General features: G+C 28.2%; 1 protein-coding gene across 1 annotated transcript in view; it reads left to right on the top strand.

Annotated features, from left to right (window-relative positions):
- LOC142321432 (cadherin-86C-like) overlaps positions 1 to 25,149 on the top strand; it is a 178,786-nt gene that overhangs the window by 136,183 nt on the left and 17,454 nt on the right. The window contains exons 9-15 of the mRNA XM_075359502.1: positions 6,591 to 6,681; positions 10,473 to 10,625; positions 11,669 to 11,984; positions 16,439 to 16,614; positions 17,944 to 18,040; positions 20,526 to 20,627; positions 21,190 to 21,424. Of these exons, the coding sequence (XP_075215617.1) occupies positions 6,591 to 6,681; positions 10,473 to 10,625; positions 11,669 to 11,984; positions 16,439 to 16,614; positions 17,944 to 18,040; positions 20,526 to 20,627; positions 21,190 to 21,424 (1,170 nt within the window). The remainder of the gene's footprint in view (positions 1 to 6,590; positions 6,682 to 10,472; positions 10,626 to 11,668; positions 11,985 to 16,438; positions 16,615 to 17,943; positions 18,041 to 20,525; positions 20,628 to 21,189; positions 21,425 to 25,149) is intronic.

Below are 25,149 nucleotides of genomic sequence, written 5' to 3'. Positions count from 1 at the left end.
TGAATACTTTTTGTCATTGTTAATTAAATTTATGGTGTCAATTTTGTCCTGGGTACCTAATGTATTTATTTGAATACTTTTTGTCATTGTTAATTAAATTTATGGTGTCAATTTATGTACTCATTTCACAAAGCGAGCTCAGTATGTTCTTTCAACAGCAGGTCATACCTTTTATCTTGTTGCTGACTCTATCAATCCATAGTTGTATTTTCATTTTCCATTACGTTTTCATTGATTTTCAGCTTCTGATATCATGCTGCTTCTTAAGTAAACTCTTCTTCCTTATACATCAAGAAAGGCCATCACCATCTCTTCTGAATGTACTTAAAAATTTATACAGATGTTCTTAATTCTATATTTTTCAATAAAAGTAAGAAAGGTGTCATGAATAAACAAATATTACTAAATTATCAACAAATGATCAGCAACTCAGCCCTTATCAAGGAAAAAAATGTGTTGCTAACTGGCTGTTCATATATCTATGAGCTCCCTTCATCTAAGAACTAATAATCGAATCTGTACAGATTGTTAATGATATGAGGTATGAATTTTGCTCTGTACTAATAACTCATCGTGTAGGGAAAAATGCATCTGATTTTAAAAATTATTATTGTTTTTCTAATTCTTCGTGCTTTTGTGGCCCTCTCACATTTTCATTAGATATTAAAAATGGATACTACTAGGGGCCAATCTGACTAAAAATATTGCACCTCATTTTTATAAAACATTTTATACATACATTATAAAACATTTTTTTTTTTTAATTATCTACAGTTTCATAAAAATTTTTAAATAAAAAATGACCAACGAACATTGGCATTGTAATGCAACTCATGAGGGACAACTTGAAATAAAAATCTTTCAATTAAATCTGAACTTTTTTATTTGTAATAAATAAATTATTTTAAATACAATGTGTGTATAACACTGGGTGTCTGAGAATTATCTCAACAACTTTGATATTGAGTAAATAATTTATTTATAAAGAATCAAAAACAGGTTGTATGAATTTAGAAACATTGAAATTGCAATTTTTTACCTGTAATCAAAGACATTCAATGTGTGCACCAACAGTAATTCGCAGAACATCCAATTGGTAATTAATCTCATGCCATATTCACTGTAACATAACTATATCTATGAGTTCAATGCATCTGTATTATCAATCCTCTCCTTAAGGTCATCAATATTCACTACTACATGAGCTTTTTATACAGTTTCCTTGATGAAACCCCATGGAAAAAATCACATGGAGCTATATCCAGTGATCGAGGTGCCCAAGCAATCGGGTCATTCACATCCAATCCAACGATTTAGGAATGTGAAGTTGGGGGATTCATGCACTAATTATTAGTTTCATCTTGTTGGAATATGATTTTGGGTTGTAACTCTTTAAGCTGGAGATAAAAACCCTTCTAACAAGTCCAGATAGATATTCACATTAAGTGCCATTTCTGCAAAGAAAAAAGGTCCAATCACACAATTGTGAAGCAGTCCGCACCAAACATTAATTTTTGGGTTATCTCTAATACGGTCACGTGTAACATCTAGGTTATCTGATCCTCACATTTGAAAGTTCTGAATGTTCATTTTTCCAGACACATGAAATGTAACCTCGCCTGAGAACATCATTTTTTTAAGGTAACTATCATCATTTTCAAATTATTTCCACAGCAAATTCCTTTCTATCAGTGTGATATTGTGGTGTAATGTGCTGCAATCTAGATAATTTATAACAACATAATTTTAATTGTTTCTTTAATACATTGTGAGTGGTAGATTTAACTCGCACACAGCACTACAAGTTGACTTCCCAGGGCTCCGAACAAAAGACTGATGAATTATCTCCATTTTTTCATGTAATGTTCTAAGCCTGCCTGCACCCTTCTTATGTTCAACACTCCCAGTTTCTTTACATTTATCAAACCATGAATGAATACATGATCTAGAGGGTGGCTGTAAGTTTTACCGAGTTTTAAATTTGCATCAAACTTGTGCATGTGATTTTGTTTCAATAAACCACTCTCTATACATTGTGCTTTCATCTGTGAATTCATGGCAACTGACATATGCAGTTACATATGGAATCACAGTGCTATCTAATATTAGCCGAGGAAAACTTTATGAGTTATCTGTTAAGAGATCCCAACCAAACATTTAGGGGTATTAACATTTCCTTAATAGGTATCAAAATTGTTCAAATAATTCTCAGACATCTGATTTATTAGCATGGTAGTCATTGTATTATTAAGTAATTGAATCATAACTACTGCATTACACACTGTTCATATTTTTAAATAAATAGAAAAATTGCTGTTGAGAAAAAAAACAATGATGCATATGTTACGTCATGTTATGTTAATGTTATATACATGTTAAGGAAGAAAGTTTCCCTATTTTACAAACACAATTTTGGTTCAGACCTTTGTGACAGAGTGATAGAATCTCTGCCTTTCATATTCAAGATCTTAGTTTCGAATCCCAGTCAGGCATGGCATTTTTTCACATTATACAAAAATTAGTTTCTCATTAGTCATTCTTATTGTGTAATGAAACTATAATTCCTGGAAAATATAAATAAATAAATTATGAAGTAAAAGTAAAGATAAAAGATACTGCTTTTAAAACATATATTTTTGTTGCATTAATAGCGATTACTTTTATAATTCCTGCTGTATCAATGTAGAAATTTAGTTCTAACATATTTTCTAGTTAGACTATCATGTAATAATAAAAAAAACTAATACTGCTTACTTTTTTTTAGATTAAAGCAGTTTTAATAGAAGAGTACAATTTTTAGCTTTAGATAATATATAACTCATTTACTAGGAAAATTTTAAAAACATATTATACTGAAAATCAGTGTGTAATATCAAGGCTAATAAGACAACTAAGAAAAAATTGTTATGGTTCAAATCCTTAAATTATCTAGACTTATAAGATCAGGAAAAGTTCAGATTTACACTTTCATTATGTAAACTGGATTTAAAGTAACAGAGATGAACAATGTAAAAAGAGTACAGTTAAAGATAAAACATACGTGAAAACAAAATGAAAATCTCATAAGGAACTAGTTTTTACTCAAAAGTGAACATTTCTTAATGTGCCTGATTTCATGAATGCTATCACTGCTGAATCTAATTTACTTTAAAAGTTATAAAATTGTAGCAGAGTAATATACAAATAACATCTTATTTGAATATTAAATAACATCAGTAATATTAAATAACATCTTAAAAGTTATTCATCAATAACTTTTATCAAATTATTATTGTACAAATTGAAAACATTACTGAAATTATTTATTAACTGTAAGAAATAAAGCTGCATTCTCTAGTTAAAAAAACACCTCTATTCATCAGATCTTTCTGATGAACTATTATTTTCATATTGAAGTACATATACTTAAATTATTTTTTCAGGAAATTGTAGGATATGTATATAAGATGTATTTACATATTGGAATTTATATTTTTTGTTCTTTGTTTTGGTTCTGGAAAAAAAACATTCGAAATTTTACATTTTCACATGTGAGTAATTACATTATATTCTGATCTTGAGGTAGTGTTTTTAAATCTTTGCTGAATGAGCCTGTACTTGTTAACTTTACTTGTAAGAACAGTAATTCGTTGTAAATCAGAAAAAGCTAGGAGATGTACACTTTATTTTTAAACATTCAATACATATTTTTGATCAGTTTTGCTATTAAAATTTTGTAGTCATTGTAGCTGAATACCCATGACAGAATTAGAGTTTGATATGCCTAATGTAGAAAGATAATGTTTTTAATGTCATGAAACTCAGTTATGATAACTTTTAAGTTAATGTAACTTAACTTAAGAAAGACTGCTGAGATTTTCACTTTTCTTATTGTTTTATCACCATTAAATATCTGATGAATTTCTTGTATAGAATGGTTGGTAATGAAAAACTTAACAATGAATATTTTCTGGAAACAAAAAAAAAATTATTTGTAACTGTTTTTTAACATTAGTAAAAAACCTCTGTTGTGTTAAAAATTTGGTTCAATTCACTTCTCATGAAAATTAATCATTAAATATATTATAATATTGAAAATATGGTTTTGTAATAGAGAAAACCATTTTTTTTTAAATTTCTAAATAAAAATTAGAGGTGTGATTCTAGCTGGTCTTTTTAAAATTATTATTTTACTCTTTCATCCTTGAGTAGCTCCTTCAGTGATGTTAATGATACTGCAGATGTTACTGCTATTGTTAATACCACCTACCTTGGAGAAACTACTCATCAGCTCAGAAAATGTCTTCAGGAATATTTCAGGAAAAATTCAAATTAAAATCATTGTCGACCATCAAAGACATAAATGTATCAAAGTTTTAACATTTTCTCACATTAACCAGCAGATTTTTATTTATTTTGGGTATGGATCGGAGAATAATAGTTAGTGCATGAATAAGGGTATGGATCAGCAAGTAATAATTCAGTACATTAATAAAGCAATTGATGTATTTACATTGAAAAATTTATAAGAAAATTTTCCACAAATAACTTTGTATTGGAAAAGTTTTTAAAATGATAAACCTGCTAAAGTAGAAAATGTTAACAAGACTGATACAGTGAAAGGGCAAGTTGTCCAACATTTAATTACTTTAAAAATAAAATTTGTATTGGTCTGTCTATTGAATGTATTTGTTTTTTTTATCTGAGAATTTTTTTTTAATTTTCATGAAGTAAAAACCAAAAGCCATGGTAATGTAACCTAAATTAATGTTCAAATTCTTTACTTTAATATCTTAGCTATTCCAAAATTAACTGTTGACTGTTGAAAGTAAACTGTTTCTCATTCCAATATGATGTAATGTAGTATCTAAAAGCAATCTAGCATCATCTACTTTCATACCTGTCTTCTGTATGTTTAGTTAAGCGCTGGAAAAACTGTAGTTGATAAAACATGGAATCTGACATTGTTCTTACTGACTGTGATGTTTGAGATGTAAATAGATTTTACAAGTGAAAGAATTGCTGAGAATCCAAGTAAATGTTATGTTTCTGATACTAATCTTTTGAATGACATTGCTGTTTGAGGTTGGTGCTAGAAATTTGGAGAGAGGTGTATATATGTTCACAAGGAGCAGAAAAATTTAAGCAGGTACTATTAAAACTGAAAAATAATGGCTACATTTTACGGAAATAGAGAAATTTTCTGAAAAAATTCTTAAAATCAGAAATCACAATTCCATTACAAAAGAAGTTCATTGTGAAATGTTAAAGGAGACTTATAGGTCAGTTCATAAAAAGCACAGGATGCTCTTAAAGAGTATTCTCCTTCTGCATGAAAACATTTGGATTTGGCCCAATTCTATGAGTCATACAGAATATATATATATACCACTTTTGCACCAGAAATGCTTTTCCACCTGAACAAAAAAATCAAAGACAGACAGACTCCAGAAAATTGAAAGAAGAATTGGAAGAATCTGCATCAATAAAAAGTACCAGAAAGATAAAATACAGACAATGGTGGATTGTGCCCAACAGAGTCATGTATACAGAGTTAGAACCCATCACTGATACATGCGTAAGAAAAGACTAGGATTCTTTGGACATATCATGAGGATGCAAGGCTTAAGATTTCTGAAACAGCTAGTACAGTACAATCTCAACTCGAAAAACACCAAGACAAAATGCAGATGGATCAGAGAAATAAGAAAGCATCTGAAGGAAATTGACTTTACACCAGAAGATACCATAGATAAGACAAAATGAAACAAGAAAATCAAGAATAAAAGCACAAATACAAGAACAAAAAGATTGGAATGTATGAAAGTGTACTGGAAGGACCGCAAGGCCCAAACAGTTCTATGGAAGAGACTTGGATAATAGATTAACTATAGTGATCCTAGGTGGTCATAAAAGATAATAATAATATAATAAATATTTTTCTCTATTACAGTTTTTATTTCTTTCCCAGTCAGAAGTAAAATTTTGATTAGATGTCATACAAACAAATTATAGACAACTACCTTATTTTAAAGGCATTACTCTGTAAATAGTTTAACAACATAAATGTACACTATCAATTGAACAATAAACAGAACAAAATTCATTCTTAAAAAGATTTTTTAAAACTTTTTTTAAGTCTTTCTACTACCCAACAAGGCATTTCGGACTTCTTACAGTTATGCAATACCAGAAAACAATTTTTATACGCAATCTTGACATAGAGACTTTACACAGTAGGCAGCACTTTTTAGCTGGCTGACCTGCTCTAAGGACAAAACCTTTTTAATATAAAAATTTTGATTCAAGTGGGTGACTACAGGAAAAGCATGGGATTGTTGATTTATCAGTTGTTTGAAATCACAAGTTCTTTTCCCTAACAAACTGATTTAGTTTTATAAAGCTAATTTTATAAAGTGCATACATTGCTGGCAAATACCTAACAAAAAAACCGCATAAGTTTCTCTGATCCATATCAGTTTGATTTAACAATATTCTCAATTATTAAATTTTTCCATTAATTACATAAAAAATGAGCCAAAAATCTAACTCATTTTCATGTAATTAAATACTTTACTTAAAATATTATTAATAATTTGGTTTTATTCCAGTTATGTTTGTCGAGTGGATGAAAACAGTTTACAAGGAACTGCATTAATATTTGGAGATCCTTATATTACAGAAGTTAAGGATGATGATATGGTAAGTTATATTTTCTATTCAAATAATTTTATTGATTTTTTAAAGATTAATAATTAAAAATCTTTATCTTAAATAATATAAAAATAACAATCAATTAATTCTGAATATATTTTGCTCAGATCAAGACTGAACAATCTGACATTTTTCAGTACCTTTTGCAGAAAAAAATCTCTTCTTAAAATGTTTTTCTTTATCATTCTGGCCAAAAATACAAAGTACTTCATAAAATAGTAATGTAATTAATTGAAATTAATAAAATAAAATATAATTTATTATAAATATAAATTTATATAAATAAATTTAAATCGAATATGCTTGCTAACCTTAACCAGCAAGCATAAGTTAGTTTGGTTAGAGTATATTTATAATTATAAGCAATAATGCTTATATTGGACCTCTCTTGGGTACATTTGGAAAACCCATGATTTAATAAAATCGACACAGACTGACTACGGCAGTGACACCAGAATCAGTTGATTTGGAAATTGAGAGTTCCAGGGTTCAAGTACTAGTAAAGTCAGTTATTTTTACACGGATTTGAATACTGGATCGCGGATACCGATGTTCTTTGGTGGTTGGGTTTCAATTAACCACACATCTCAGGAATGGTCGAATTGAGACTGTACAAGACTAGACTTCATTTACACTCATACATGCCATCCTCATTTATCCTCTGAAGTAATATCTGAACGGTAATTACCAGAGGCTAAACAGGAAAAAGAGAGTGTCTGGTAATATTGTTCAATATTGTACTAAGTAAACAGACATGCTTATACATGAGCAATTACTTATATATAATGTAAAAAAAAGCTGGGGAAAACCAGAAAAGTCCCAGTACTTGTTTGTAATCGCACCGCCACTTTTTTTTTATGTAATTTATTCAGATTTCATGAAAGAATGAATAATGACATTTATTTAAGGTGGAAAAAGTACATTTTTTAATGAAAATTAAAAATTAAAAATTACAAGACATTTTAGATAATGTTGACTCCATGTAATTTCCAATTGTACATAATCAACATAACCTAACCAAACATAAACTACGCTTGCTATTTAACATTAATTAGATGAAGTTAGCTTATGTAAGTTAGCTTAATTAAGGTAGCTTATGTTGATATATGCGTGATTCATCAGTACATGGAGTCAACATAATCTAAATAAATAACCTATGCTCGCTAGCAGACATATTTTTTGTTTAATACATTGTAATGATAAGCTGTTTTTTTTGACAAAAACAGTTGTTTGCGATAACAAACAAGTACCCAAAATATTATTGGGATAGGTCTTGTAGTACTAAAGAAATATGTCAGAATATTTTTGACTTGATGACTGTTAGACCACATTCTCAGTGAAAAGTTTCTATGACTGAGAGACATAGTTTATTCCTTTTTTTATACAAGTTTAAATCTAACAATGTACTATTAATGATAAATTGGGTATACGTTTCTGATTTGCTATATTTTTGTTCATGGTTAGAATTATGAATAATGGGATTTTACTGATTATGTATTACTTTGGTGGAGTTTCTTTTGAAATCGATTTAACATTGTTTATTCATCTTTATATATTACTGGACATAATATATTTTTGTAAAATTTAATTTTTACATGCTGCATATTTTATTTTCTGGTCTGAAGTTTTATTCTGAAACATCTAATTTTGTAAATCTTTTTTGTATCTGAATATGTACTTTTTTAAATTTTGTTTTTGAAGGTAATGATAATTTTTGGTTGCTCACAGATAAAAATGTATTTTTAGTTACCCAGTAGGCTGTTCATATTTAAATCTCGTAATCTGAATGCTGTCTACATAAGAAAAAATTATTCTCACATTGTTTAATTGTTATAACAGAAAACAAAATGTCTCTTTACATAAGAATAATCTTAAGAGACATTTTTTGTTCTAATTAATAAAATTGGTGCTAATAAGTGTTGATGTAAATCTTACTAGATTTTCCTGCAGAGGAGAAGATTAATGTTTTGTAATTTTGTAAATAAGTATACATCTATTTTATACCGTATTCAATCAAAATAATATAGTTTCATAAAATGACTTGTAATTATAACTTGTACAGATGGTTTGTATATTCTAGCTTATTAAAGTAAAATGAAATATTTTAATTGTTTCATATTTTTTTGATTCTATTATCAGATGTTTAGGTAATTATACATTCCATTAATTTGACCATACTGCTCATTTAGTTGTGTGAAACAGAAAATTTATGTACACCACTGATCTTAAGAAAAATCTTAATAGATACCTACATGAAGAAAAATAATATTTCTTTGTATTTCAGCTACATTCACAGACTATCTAACCTTTTTATATCAGCCACTGCAACTGGAATTATCTAAGCATGAATTAACTCTAATCAGTTTTATTGAATTTGACTTTGATCATCAAAACTCTTCAATTTTTATTTACTGCTTTTCAGGTTTTGCAGACCCAGAAGTTGTAAGGATATTCAGCTTTATCATCTTTCCCAAGATCCAACTACTCATTGTATACTATTTTTTTCTTGTTTTATTTTAGGGAATTAAACCATTCATTGTCTTATTAGTATCCACTATATCAAATATAGACCTTGTTTTTACATGACTGCCCAAAAAAGGAGTGTAATGAATTTAGGAAGTATGCATGCATGTTTGTTCCACCATAACAGCTCAACGACTGAACCAATTTAGATGTATGACTCTGCGTTGGAATCCTTACATTACCGGGAGTGTCATAGGCAATATAAATATATATATTTAAATAAATTTTAAACATTTGAAGAAAAAAATTATACCACATACAAATACTGTATACAAAATTGTCACCCACATGCTCTTTAATTATTCTATATTAGTAATCATCCTATATTAAAGAGCCATGTTTTCTTTTGCAGTCGTGTTTTTATATGCTTTTCTTTAACTCACCTTCATTCCATGTTTCATGCTTCCCTAGTTTCGGTATGTTTCAGTATATTATAATATACACATAAATGTGTATTAATAATATTAACTTTTTTTCATAGATTATATAACATTTATATTAAATATAAATAGATCCTATAACAGTTATACTAAACTATACTAAAAACATTGCAATTATTTAAAATTTAATGTAATTAATTAATAAAAATTAGTAATTTAATTTTATCAATGGCTAAAAGTTGTCTATTTTTGCAAGATCACAATGAAAAGCATGATGCGCAACCTCAGTTCTGTTTTGCACCTTAACCTTTTGTTCATCCAAAGATATTTAGTAGATATTGTATATTGAAGTTATAATTTCCATTTTGCATCAAAACCTTTGTCACATTTAAAGAATTTATGTAGATATTGAATATGAAATTGCACCCCATTGTTTTCATTGTGGTCTTGCAAAAATAGACAACTTTACACATATTATTTTGTTGAAAAAAAAATTATCTTCTATTTATGTTTACTGGGAATCTATTGTTTGGATCCTTTATTCCCTCAAATTGAGTTGAATTTTGTCATATGCTAAACTTAATTTTTCACTAGTCCTTTACTTTTGAAAATGTTATTTTGTACTTTTTAGTGACATTTAAATATAGAAAAGCATGTTTTTAAATTTTTTTTTTTCTAAATTATAGTATTTATCTCTTGTTAATTATAATAATCTTCTATTTTTCCTTATTCATAAATGATTGTTATTGCATCAAGGAATCATCTTTAATGAAGGAATTGTAATTACTACTAGATTTTTACAAAAATTGTTATTAAATTTTTTTTCTTGTTACTCACCAATCGTTAATCAGTTTTATTTTTTATATTTTATTGCAGGGAAAGCAAGGCATATTCTCATTGACTTTAGAAAATAATAATGGGACATTTGAAATAACTCCTACAGTTGCTGAGAGAAGTGCAAATTTTGTGATCAGAGTTAGAGATAATACACTTCTTGATTATGAACAGCGTCATACAGTTATTCTGAAGGTAAGTGGATTTATATTCTTTTAATTAGCTCAAAAATATTTGTAGAGAAACTACTAACAAAATATTGTCATGAGTGGTGATTTATAATTAAACTAGCTGACCTGGCAATGCTTCACCATTGCTAGATTTGAGTATATACTCGTATATAGATTAAATTAACGGAATTGAAAGTTGATAAAATATTAAAAAACTGAACATTACAGGACTTCAAAAAATTTAACCTTTCACTTTTACCATATTTCACTTTTCCTTTTTCCTTATTTCCCTATTCCTATGCTTCCTTTTTTCGTATTTCTTTCCCCATATCCCTTTTCCCTTTCACTTTACCAATTTTCCCCTTTCACCTTTTCAATTTTCCCTTTCTCCTATTTTCCCTTTCCATGTTCCATTACTCTTTCCTCATCTCCATTTTCACTTTTCCCCATTTTATCACATGTAAATCAGTCCAGTAGTTTTTTAATCTGCAGCAGACGCACATACGCCTTTTATATATCTAGAAGAAGAAGTCTGCATGTATATTTGATTGTTTCATAAATATCTTGACACTGGCGCCACCTAATTGGTATATTTCTTGCAAAAAATTTTCTTTCCATAACTAATATATATTCTGAATATGAGCCAGATTGGACCATACATACAATTTTTCAAAATATCTTGACCCCCAGCGCCACCTAGCGGGTTCAAACTAATTCAGAAACCTTCGTGGGCATGCCCACAACAACTCATCAAAGTTTCATCACAATTGGATGAATGACATTAGAATACATACGGGACAAACAAACATTCATTTTTTAGATTTAATCCTTCGAACTTATAATAGGGGTACGATCTAGAAGTAAATAAATTATCTCTAAGATAACCACAGAAACATAACTCTTTTGTAAAAACTTTAAAAATAATTCCATTTCATTTTTTAGCTGTACAAAAAATACTTATATTCACATTTATTTTTAGTATTAAAATGTAGTGTTATCAACTGACTCATTATTTTTTATTTGACTGTATGACTGTTATTGTTTTTTTAATTTTATTTTTTATTCTAGATTGTAGCAACAGAAGTAAGTCCTGGCAACCCAGGCCTTTCATCAGCAGCAAATGTTTTAGTATACATTGATGATGTTAATGATAATGAACCAGTATTTTTGCAACCACAATATGTTGCTCAAATAGCAGAAAATGCAACAATGGGCATGTATGTAACAACTGTTAAAGCAAATGATCTTGATACTGGACAAGGAGGTGTAATTAAGTACACTCGTATTACTGGTTATAAAAATAGTTCTCTTAGTTTACATCCACAGTCTGGTATGATTACAATTGCTATGAACAATCATGGACTTGATCGGGAAGAAGCTTCAGGTAATAATAAACAGGGTTATTGTTTATTTATAAAACCAGAAGTTATTTATATAAATAATAATTTATCAACACCAATAATAATTAGCACCATGATAATAATAATAATAATAATATATATTTTTTCTTCCTGTGATTGCGAAAAATGTTGTTTTTCAGATTTCAACAGAAATATCCATTTTGACCATCACTGAATCCATTTTGACTAGTTACGGCATGATGTCTGTACATCTGTATGTCTCTCACATTCTCAAAAACAATTACCCGTAGGATGTTGAAATTTTGGATTTAAAACTTTAATAAAAAAATTTTGATTTTGAATTTTTTCTTAACTAAGCCCTTTTTCTTTAATAAGCCCTCATTGAGAGCTTTACAATGGTATATCATAACTGGTACTTATTTTCATTGGTTCCAGAGTTATAGCAAAATAAAATTTTAATTAATCAAATATTTGGATCTTACAAGGGGAAGGCACATCGATTTGAATCAGACGTTTCCTTTTGTTTAACTTTTTTTTTCTTTTTTTTTTTAATTTTTATATATTAATTTATAAATAAATATTAACATTTGATCGTAAAAAAAGTACAATAAACAATAATTCAATAATAACAATAAAAAAATATATATATATGGAAAAATGTCAGAAATTATTAATGAAATAAAGTTGTATGTACTTTTCATTCTAAAAAAAGTGTGTATATGTAATTTAATAGGCATACAAGGAAGTCATGTTGTGTCCACATCAGATTTTTATTATTAAATATGGTTTGTTAGGAAAAATGATCACATCTCTTCCATTACTTCAGTTAGTGTTAAATAAACAGAATTAAATCTTGCATCATAAAAGATAGTTGACATTTTTTTAAGTCCATTAAATCACACTAATATATATTGCACACTAATATATATTGTAATATATATTGCTTCCATTCTAATTTAAAGGTTTTTGATTGATCTAAAGAATTTTTGAACTGGATAAAAATTAAAAGTTGAACCTCAGTTAGATTACTTATTTTGGTAGTACCTTCTTAACCATTATAAAAATCTTTTCTCTTTTTATTTTTATCTTGACACCACTGTTTTTATAATCATTTTTCTGTCAACTGGCTAAATTCTGTGAATATTAACTATCAGTAAGGAATAACTACAGACAAAGCAATGCCATTTTCCATCCAATTCTCTCTTTGTGCACTCAAATTATATTTAATACACTGGGTATCCAATAATTATCTGAACAACTTGATGTCTTATTAGAAAAAAAATGTAATAGTCCTCTTAATGAATGGTTGGACTCTCTTTAACAGGTAACATAAAGTTTCTCTCAGTAAATAGTAGATAACGCTGTGATTGCATGTTTAACTGCATACATGAGTCGCCATGAGTCCACAGATGTATAAAGTGGTTTATTGAAACAAAAACAGACACAAATGTTTGATGCAGTTTTAGAACTCTGTATAATTTAGAACCACCCTCTAGAACAAGTATTCATTCATGGTATGATGAACTTAAAGAAACTGGCAGTGTTGAACATATGAAGGGTGCAGGCAGACCTAGAATATCAGATGAAAAAATGGAGATCATTCATCATTCTTTTGTTCACAGATCTGGGAAGTCAACTTGCAGTGCAGCACATGATTTAAATCTTCTGCGATCTACCATACACAATGTTTTGAAGAAATGATTAAAATTGTGTCCTTATAAATTACAACCATTGCAGCATAATACACTAATAAATTTCTCTGCGACAAAGGAATTTGCTGAGGAAATGATTGAAAGAATTTAAATGATGATTGCTACCTTAAAAATTTATGTTCTCAGATGAGGCTGTATTTCACATGTCTGGAAAAGTGAACACTCATAACATTAAAATACAGGGATCATAACCCAGATGTTACACTTGGCCATATTAGAGATAGCCCAAAAATTAATGTTTGATGCGGACTGCTTCATAATCCTGTGATTGGATCTTTTTTCTTTGCATAAATGGCAGTTAACATGAATATCTACCTGAACTTGATAGAAGGGTTGGTTTACCCTCAACTTGAAAAGTTACAACCGGAAATCATATTCCAACAAATGGAGCACCGCCACATTTGGGTTTATTAATGCATGATCCCTCAACAATGCATTCCCAAATCGCTGGATGGGACATGATGGACTGACCACTTGGCCACCTCGATCACTGAATATAACTCCATGTGTTTTTTCCTGTGGAGTTTCATCAAGGATAATGTATACCAGACTTGTGTAGTGAATATTGATGATCTTAAGGAAATTATTGTTAACATATTCAAACTCGTAGATGTGGATAAGTTACAACGAACATGACATGAAATTTATTACCAGTTTCATATTTTGCAATTACTAATGGTGCGCACATTAAATGTCTAATTGCAGGTAAAACAAAATTTCAGTTTTAATGTTTCAAATTATATAACCCATTTTTGTATCTTAGTAAATAATTTACTTATTGTGAAAGTTGTTCAGATAAATCTTAAGACACCACAAACTTCTTTATTTGTCATTGTCAGTAATAGATTTGAGTACTACTTATAGTAAACATTGTTATGTTTCGTTAAGATGTGACTATTTATAAGTATTCTAATAAAGTACTATTTGTTTAATTTTGTTTCTATTTAAAGTTATATTTTTAGTTTTTTTAGATTTTAGCATATTTTTTTGTTAATTTAGATATTGCTATTTAGAAAAAAAACAATAAAATTCTTTACATTGACACAGTTATGGTGGTAAAGAAAGATATTCAAGAATTAAACTGTATATGCTGTGTATGTTATTGAAAAATATAGCAAACATTTTAAAGATTGAGCCCAACAAAAAGAGGAACAATTTTCTACTTAGCTGAGAAAAGTTTTTTGCAATATTTTTCTAAAAAAATATTTTTAAAAATTATTAATTAATATTTACCATACCTGAAAACTTTTATTCATATGTTAGAATTTACGATGTCTAAAAAAACTTTTAGAAAATTTCATAGCCAAACATGTTCACAAACGAAAAGTATGTGATTGTGAAAGAAATTGGACATTTAAATAAAAAAAATGTATTAATAAGTGAAAAAATTGAATTTTTAACGGTAATCTTTTCATAGAAAAAAATGATTAAAGGTTTCTCATTCCATATGTCTTTGCTATCATGTTTCCATTTTTGAGATGTTCCCTGTTCTTTCTGTTATGTCCACTCTTCTGAATGTTTTCTTTTATGTAGCAGTATTAACAAAATTTTAGAAAACTGCTTACCAGTTATGTTTATCAATTGTTAATGTTTAATTTTTCATAGCTATTTTATTTTGTATTTTAAAACAGTTCATTGGGAAAAACCTTTTCAGAACTTTTGTACAAATGGCAACATGTTCATGTAATGCATTATATAGAGATAAATAGGGGAGTCAATCTTCTAAGTTGAAAATTTAAAAAAAAAATAACTATCATGTGAGTGGTGTAATGATAAGAATTTTTTGAAGTTAAGATTTTCACAAATTCTTAAAATTGCCTTATCAAGGTTTCTACCACAATTTCCCTTAATCCATCCTAATTAATGCTAGAACAGTTTTTTTTTGTATGTATCTATGTAGTAGCACACCTATTCTACATTTGACTTAAACATTTAATGTAAATTAATTGAGTAAAGCAGAATCAGTGAAATGGTTAGCACATGATTTTGCTTTGCTTAAGTTTTTGTTTTATTTTAAGTTTTATTTTTAATTATGTAATCTTTCTTTATCTTTGTTTTAATTACATTTTTACATTTTAATTTTGACTTGGTTAAGTTTAATTAATTGATCTTTGTAATTTTAAACAATTTTTTATATATTTTTTATATTTCTTTAAAATTTTTATATTTTATGTTTTTATCTCTTGTTGAGATTAGTTGATGGTTTTATAAAATGTATATATAATGTATACAGCTGAGGTGAATCAAATTCGCAAAAGCGCTTTTGTTGTTATTATATGAAATAAGGTAAGTCATTCTATTTCCATTGTTCTGTACTTAGAGTTGATCTATTAAATATAAATTAATTTGTATTGATATGAGGAGTATGGTTATTAAAAGAATTGCTTTAAAAAAAAATAATTAATGTAAATTATGTACTAATGCACACAAAAATATTAGTTTATTTTCATACCATAAATTAAAAAAAAAATATGTTTATCATTCTTTTGAATTCTACCTGAAAATAGCTATCATATATCAATTTACAGTAATAATATTGGACAACTTTTCAATGAATGCTTCACATAAGTAAACTAATTTTTTTTTTATTGCTGCAATTCTGTTTTCAATTTTGAAAATCAATTTGTTAAACAGCTGCTGTGATAAGCTATTACAGACTGGAATCCACTGTATTTTAATTATAATCTATATTAATACTGTTGAATGGCTTTAATTTTATATTTTGACATTGATATAATAATAACATAGGGTTTTTTTTTTTAAAGAGTACCGTTTCTTTGTGGAAGCAAGAGATATGGCTGGTACAGGAAATTCAGCTACAACTATACTAATATTACAGATTCTTGATGTCAATGATGAAACACCAACATTTTTAAAAAATCCATATGACTTCATTCTTTCTCCTGATAGAAGTAACTTCTCTCAGAGAGCTTTTGTTGAGGTAATAGAATGTTTATTACCATTTTTTAGTTTTCTATGTACAAAAATGTAGTTTTATTTATTTATTTATTATTTATTTTTTTTTGTTACTTTATGTATGACATTGACCCTACAATTGGAATATCTATAAAAAAAATTAAAAACATTGTTCTGATTTTGAATTTATTAAATAGCAAAAGAACAAAATATTTTTAATGTCCTTAGCACATGTGTAAACTATAAAATGAAATGTTAGATATGTTAAATATATAAAAAATAATTTTTGTTCAAAATATGACTAAAAAATTTGAGCACATTACATTTTTATAATGTAATTCATTAAAAAATGTAATTCATTTTGTACAGTCTACATTAACTCTGTTACTACCTAGACAGTATCAGATTTCATTAGATTTATTACAATTTTAATTTTAATCCTTCCTCTTGACTCATATGATTATGTTGATTGCACCTTAATACCATTATTAATGTATTTTACATCCTCATTAGTTTTGATAACTTATTGGTTTTCCACTTGGTTTTTCTCTCTTGGTAAATCTTTTAATTGATTGGTAGATCTGCTTAATGAAAAAAAAATTGTATGTATATATATATATATATATATATATATATATAAGTACACAATCACTGATGCTTTACCTCTAAAACTGAATCTTTTTCTGAATACTACCAAAAAATGTAGTATTCCTGAATGTCATTTGATTTTCCAAAACTAAATCTGATAAATTTTCTCATTGATGAATAAATTTAACTGTATGGTAATCGTTTTTCTATTTAATCAATAAAGAAATTGTACTCAGTTGACCCTTTTCTCCCCATCTCAACGCTAAGACATTAGTATTCATACAACTGTTGCATCTGCTGTATTCTACAGCAGATGCAACAGTAACAATTTTCAAGCAAAAATAACATAAACTATGTTTATAATTTCAGATGCCAAATAATTATAATAAATATTACAAAGATCAATTTAGTAGTAGTTTCTGAATAATAGTTAGTACTTATGAATTTTTCATACTCTTCTACAACAATAAACAACATACTGTATTAATTGTTATTCGTTTATCAGTCCAGCATTCTTTTCACATATAAGCAAATGAAAAATACTTTTTGTAGATATATTAAATAGTGAGTGGTATTATAAATACAGTATTTATTTATTTATTAAAACAGACAGGATAAATCCCATGATACAAAATCAAGTTGCAAAATAAATGGTCAACATTACACTGTCATATACAATTATTTCATTCATAAACATCCAGATTTAAATTTAATTTAAATATGTATTTTTAATCATTTATTCATAACAGATCTAATTATTTTTCAGGCTATTGATAAAGATGCTGAACCACCAAATAATGCTGTCCGTTATGAAATAATAAGTGGGAATTATGGAAATAGTTTTTCTATAAATCCTGAAACAGGTTAGTTTATTTGCATATGATTATATTTATTGTTATTGGTAAATTTATAGTTATTATTATTAATTTATATTAATTTTATTTTATTACTTTTTATATTAACTTGCCGATTGATTATTCAATTAATATTTCAAATGAATAGAATTTGTGTTCAGGAATATATATTTCACCACAATTAAGTGAAATAAATATAAATCATTGCTTTTGTTTGAAATTACTTTTACTTTATATATCTAACTGTGTATTCCTTGATAGTCAATTATATATCAGCAGGTTTCTCCCATCATACAACATACAGCCTGAACATTTAATAGTAAATTATTAATCAGATCAATCAATTACAAACTTTCAAACCAATAAAATAAAAGTGGATAGTATTTGCAAAAGAAATATTTATAATGCAGGACAGTTATTGAGTAGAACCTTGAAGTATGGTGATAAAAGGTACCATAAATTTAATTTAAGAAAATCAAAATAAAATCACATATATTCAATAATAAAGGCTGAAGTTAACAGTCCCCCAAAACCCAAAAACAAAGAATTAAAATTAGTTGTGCAAATAATGTTTAATATTTCACAATCAATTAGTCAATTTTTTTTTTTTTTGTAAAGAAGAATTTGTTTCTAATTTTAGATTGTTCTGCCTCACATTATAGGAACAATCATCATATTAACATTACCATCATCGGTTTAAAAACAGTGTATTTCCATTTTCAGATTGCCTTTATAATAATTTATCTCTAAACCCAACCTGATAAACATTTAGTTTTATAATAATTTTGTCCATATTAAATAAACTGCTGTTTAGAACAATAAACAATTTATTTCTTATAACTGGTACTTTCAGTACCATTTATTTGCAAGGTAAGTAACAGATTGTTTTTATTGAAAACATTTAATTAAAACACTGCATACTTTAAAAAGTGTTGTTATAAAATCCTATTTATAAGTTTTAATATCTTGAAATACACTGGTTGCTTCACCAAGATATCATTTGATTATCTTATAAACATTATTAAAATCATCAAATTCAGCTTAGTATACTGGGGATATCAATACCTGTTACTGAATTGAATACTCTAACTGTAGAGTGTTTTTTTTTTATTCTTATTGCTGTTATGGACTTATTCCCTTGTCCTACTCAAGATAATAGAAAATGTTGGTGTACAAGTGTTTTACTAGATAGATAGTGGTTTTTGTTGTGATAAATTTTTAATTAACTGCAACCCAACAAATTTTTTGATTCTTATTTTTTGAAAAGATATAAACATTATACAATTTATATTTTATAATAGATGACCAATGACTCAATTGTTCAAAAGATATTGTCAGGTCAGTTTTTACTTCTTGGAGATAAATGGCCATTTTCCATGGTTCCCCGTACATTATCTTGATAGAATATTACATGATCTCATAATTTTTTTTTAAATCTTATTTTAATTTACTTTATATCTAAGTAGTTACTTTAATTATTAACCTCAAAAACCTCTTGTAACGCAAGAGTCATTTTATGTACAGTACAATGATTTTGAATGGGTAGCATCTACTGATTTATTATAATGAATAAAGTGTAATATTTGCAGGAACATAATATTTTTTTGTTAATTAGTCTTTACATCTATTTTTGTTTCTGAATAGATATACTACCTATCTGAAAAAAGATAATTCTTATAATAAAAATATGATATGGTATTCCAACCTTGATGAGAAAAGTAGTTTTACAATTCAAATGAAATGTAGTTTCTAAATAAACCAAAGGCTAATGACATATTTTTTAACAAAGTAATAATTATAGAGGGGAAATAGTTTGATTATAAGGGAAAGGTAACATTTCTATAGTGAAACAAAATATAACATTTTAAAATAGATAATTTCATTGTATCCTATGATATATTAATGTAAACCAGGTGTACAACTGATGTCAGCTGACACCACAAATTAAAATTAAACAGAGTAGTAGATTTTTTAAATTAAATTTATTTAAAAGATGATTGTAAAACAAATAAAACACTGACAATTTTCTTTTCAAAATTATATCCATTTCCTGAGAAAATACATGAAAAATATTTCATGTGTTATATTTTTATTGTTCATGACTAACGATTACCTTTATTGTTTGTTTTTAATGACTTAATGACATCATCAACATAGATGAGTAGTCCATCAAGATGTTAATTGATATCATCTGCATGTAATATCTTAGTTTAAGTTATAATTATAATATTAATTATTCTGAATAGTAATTTAATGTTTAATAATATTCTACAAATTATGTTAATTTTGTGACTTGACCAAAATAGGTAAATTTTAAATGAAGTGGCATTAATTTCACAATTTGAAAACAATAATTTTTATAAGGATTAGTATACAGTAGGATAAGATAGAAATAAAATAAAATAAAATAAATAATAAATTTGTTCTTGTGTTCAGTTCTATGAAAAATATAATGAACATTTACTATATAAAATTTTCTTATTCTGTTTAATAGGTGAACTAACAGTACGTTCAATTCAGTATAACAAAAAGCGTCAAGTTAATGAAAGAATGGATAATTCTGTAACTATTTTGACAGTTAGAGCTTATGATCTTGGTAAGTTATACTTTTATTTATTGCACATAAGTTTTCTGTTTATACTATGAGAAATGGGAATAGATTTATATTTCCATGAACTGGATTCTTAACTAAGTAGTTTTTAACTGTTACTCGGTAATTTCTATTCTCAATTTGTGCAATTTCTTGATAGGCAATTTATCAATTATCAGTCATATGGTTGATATAAAGATTTCTTCATATGCTTCTTCAGTTATTACTGACAATTTTTTTTACTATAAATACATGTTACAATCAAGATAAACAGTTTATCAAAATACAACTCTAGTTATATTTCTATAACTCCATACTTTCAATTTAATATACTTACTAGAAATAATATTTAGAGCTTCCCTCCTAAACTATGAACACTTCTAAAAGCAGATATGTTTTTGCCTCGGTAATGTACGTTATTCAAAGGTTTGATTGTTTTTCACTGAATCTGTTATATCAGAGTTTAATTGTATGACAGTTCATATTTTGTTAATTTGGATTGTTTGATCCATGATTATTTTCTCTTACTGATTAAGCATAATCTTTAATTCATAATTGACATTTGCAGGTATACCTACATTATGGTCGGTTGCAGAAGTTCGAATCTTTCCTCCCGAAAACGGTGCAAGAGTAATGACATTTATAGTGCCAGGTTCAAATCCTGACAGGAAAGCTCTCCAAGATATGTTGTCACTGCTAACTGCTGGAAGAGTATCAATCCAGAGTATTCGTCCTTATTATGCTGGATTACCATTACAAGGAGCAACTAGAGATTTGGCTATTGGCTACCCAGATACTGACAAGTAGGTTCTAAATATAAATATATATATATATATTTCTTTTGTTGAGTAATAAGTGTTATATAAATATGAGTACTAGTTTAATACCTTCTGGGTTAATAGAAATAACTTATGGGTTTACTTTTACAAGTTTTATTTCTGCTACCAGTATTGACCATTGCATTCATTTATTTATGGTGATCAAAATAAATAAAACTAATAATATATACATCTACAGAGTACAATAAAATTATTTATTATTTTTGTACAGCCTGGAGAAGATATGCTTATAGCAGACTTGCCTGATTGTGGCAGGTTATAAATTGAATGAGTTCATTCAGTGGCAGCTCATAGCTAAAATTAGTGGGGGTGCTGCACCAGAAAATTTTTTTTCTGGGCCTTTTCAAGGGCATAGTTAAAATAAAAGAACCGACAAAAATGAATCAAATACAATAGCTGGAAGCAGGATAATAATCTTTCTTTCTTTTTCCTGTTTAGCCTCCAGTAATTACCTTTCAGATAATACTTCAGAGGATGAATGAGGATGATATGTACGAGTGTAAATGAAGTGTAGTCTTGTACAGTCTCAGTTTGACCATTCCTGAGATGTGTGGTTAATTGAAACCCAACCACCAAAGAACAACAGTGTCCACGATCTAGTATTCAAATCCATGTAAAATTAACTGATTTTACTAGGACTTGAACGCTGGAACTCTCGACTTCCATGGATAATAATCTAATTGTACTCTTTATCACATTCAAGAGTATGGTACACATATTCAGTTTAACTGAATAAATAATAAAATATCAATACAGATAATATTTTTTAGTATTATTAGATAATAACTTAATAAAATTTCTGCTTAAAAACACTATAGTCCAGAGGTGCTTAATGTAATTTAATTTCTATGTACGTAGAACAAATACATAATTAGTTTTTATTAATTACCTTCTCTTTTACCCTTCCACAGCATGTTTTTGGACAGATTTTGCCATCATAGAGCCCTTGCTTTCTGCCATCTTCTGATCACTACTGAAAAAACAAATAAACCACTTTCATATTCCTTCCACCGACTTAACTAGAAAAGAAAGAAACAAGGAACATTTCATACACACGCGGAATAATAAAAAAAATGACCTTCCACCTGCTTGCCAGTTTCAGCGCTGTGGGAGCAACTGTGCTCTCTCTCCCTTGCAGCCTCGCATGCAGCTTCCTATGTGCACATGTGCACAACAGCCAAACCCTACATTGCTGGAACTGTGAAGCGCACAGTTCTATACAAAGGTTTTTGTATCTTTTTCATAAACTGGGGGATGGCTACTGACATTAAGGTTAAGGATTATATATTGTACAAGTGTAAAGAAAGAATTAAAGGAAAAAGGGCTCATTATATTAAATCTTATTGATAATATCAAATGAAAATAGGGGTGCTGCAGTTCCACATTACCTATATGCAAGCCGCCACTGAGTTCATTTTACAGCCAAAGAAGAGTGTGCAAAATAAAAAAACAAAAATAATTACACAAACATATTTTCAAACAAGTTATTCACTCATATTGATATGAATATGTATTAGGTACCATAATCTTAATTTTAGCCAACCTGACTCAAGACATAAGTAACTAACAAAAAAGGAAATTCTTTCTCAAAAATAACCACCTAATAAATACATACTAGAAGAAGTGAAGAGTGAAGTGATCCCCTGCTACCTACATCATCAAGCCAAATATATAATCTGACATCAGTATTGCAAAACCACTGAAATATAAAGGCAATAAATTATTATCATCATCAGTGATCCTTCGTCTCATGTCTGAGAGCTGGTGACCTGATTCATATTCTGCTGACAATTTCCTCCCATAGCTCATGATCCTTTACAATTCAAATCAACGTGACTAGTGTTTCTTGTGTCCCACTTCAATCTGGTTTAGCCATCTTTTTGGCGGTCTCCCTTGATTTTTCCCTGTATGACTAGATTCTCAAGAGTTTTGCTGGGCCTATTATGGACTATATGGCTGAAAAAATGGAGGATGCACTGGATGCATATTGCAGACAATCTCTTCTGTATACCCATCTCATTTATAATCGAGTTGTTGGTCCTTTTTCCATACATGCAACATGGAGCATTCTTCTGTAGGCCCATATTTCAAATGTATCTATTCTCCTCTGGTCTTCCACCTTGATGGTCTAGGTTTCAATGCCGTACATGATTACTGGGAAGTCTCAACTTTGTACTCCTCGTAATTGCTGTAATCTTCCAGATAGCTGTCAATTTCGTAAGTGTCTCCTCCATCAAGATAATTCTTCTTCATATTTCAGCTGATGAGCCTCTATCTTTATCTACTGTGGATTCTAAATATACAAAATGATCCTCTTTTTTGTAATCACGCAGCACATCACTGACTGGATGATCATTGGGGCTCTGTCTACTATCATAACGTTTGTTTTTCCCATGTTTAATTTCAGCCATAGTGCTTCACCTTCTAGCTGAACTCAGTCAAGGATCTCCTTCATTTCAACTTCAGAGCCCTCAAACAGGGCTGTATCATCAGCAAACCTTAAGTTGGTTATATGCCTGCCTCCTATTCAAACCTTCTGTCGTACAAATAGAAGGCATGGAAGAGCCATACCAGTTTTTCAGGTTCTTCTTCATGACATATTCACCATAAATGCTGAATAAGATCAGAGATACTATATACATCCCTGTCACACTCTTCTCAACAGGTTTGTTTTGTCATTTTCCAGTCTAACCACCGCGCTGTTCTTTACATATAGGTTCTGAATGAGGGTAACAAGATCATCAGGGAATCCTACCTTCTTTAATATTTGCCACAGATCTTTCCACCTGACAAAGTCAAAGGCCCTGGTATAATCTAGGAAGTATATTACAATAGGAGTGCTGTATGCTCTGGCTTTCTGTATCAATTGCCTGATATTTAAAATTTGTTCATACGTACTCTTTTTTTTGGCAGTCAGCTTGCTGTGCAGGAATTTTTCTGTCCAGATATTATTGTAGATGTTCATGGAATATATACAACAAAAGTTTGCTCACAGCACTGTGTGTATGGCCTTTTTTATATAGAGGTATGAACATCAAGGTTGCCCTTGGTTATCTGTCAAAAATCAGCGTTGATTTATTTATGGGTATATTTTATTATAGCACTATCACATTTACACTTGTGAAATTCTAAAATATTATTACAAGGTTGCAATGCTATACTCCTTATTTGTTACTTATTTCATGCATATTCTGGTTACAAGCAAAATAGCAATAAACATAAAAAAAGTTGTATACATAAATTACTTTGATATATTCATATTATTTTGATAAAAATATATATTTTATGTATGTTGAAAAATCACATACCAATACTGATAAATGAACAACTATTTATGCATAACTAATGTAATTGTAGCAAATAAAAGTTCTGAGAACAAACCATTAATATAGGTTAAAAAATTTGTTTGGTTTTAGCAATTTCAATAAAACTTTGTAAAAAAAACACCAAACTATACTTTATATATTAAGATAATTTGTTTTACAAATTAGGAGTGAATTCTATTATACTTCAGGAATTATGTTTCTGTAATGATTAGGTGGGTGGAAAGAATGATGAAGTCAATTAGAGTTCGAACCAATATCTTCAGAACCTTAAAAATCACCAATGTATGTTCATTATTCTTACAAACTCTTGTATTAAAACAATTTTGAATCAGTATATAAAATTATTTTATATATATATATATA

The sequence above is a fragment of the Lycorma delicatula genome, chromosome 3, assembly GCF_047948215.1.
Source record: "Lycorma delicatula isolate Av1 chromosome 3, ASM4794821v1, whole genome shotgun sequence".
In the NCBI taxonomy this organism is placed as follows: Eukaryota; Metazoa; Arthropoda; class Insecta; order Hemiptera; family Fulgoridae; genus Lycorma; species Lycorma delicatula.
Note: the sequence above shows the minus strand (reverse complement) of the source record. Positions and strands in the feature narration are given on the sequence as shown.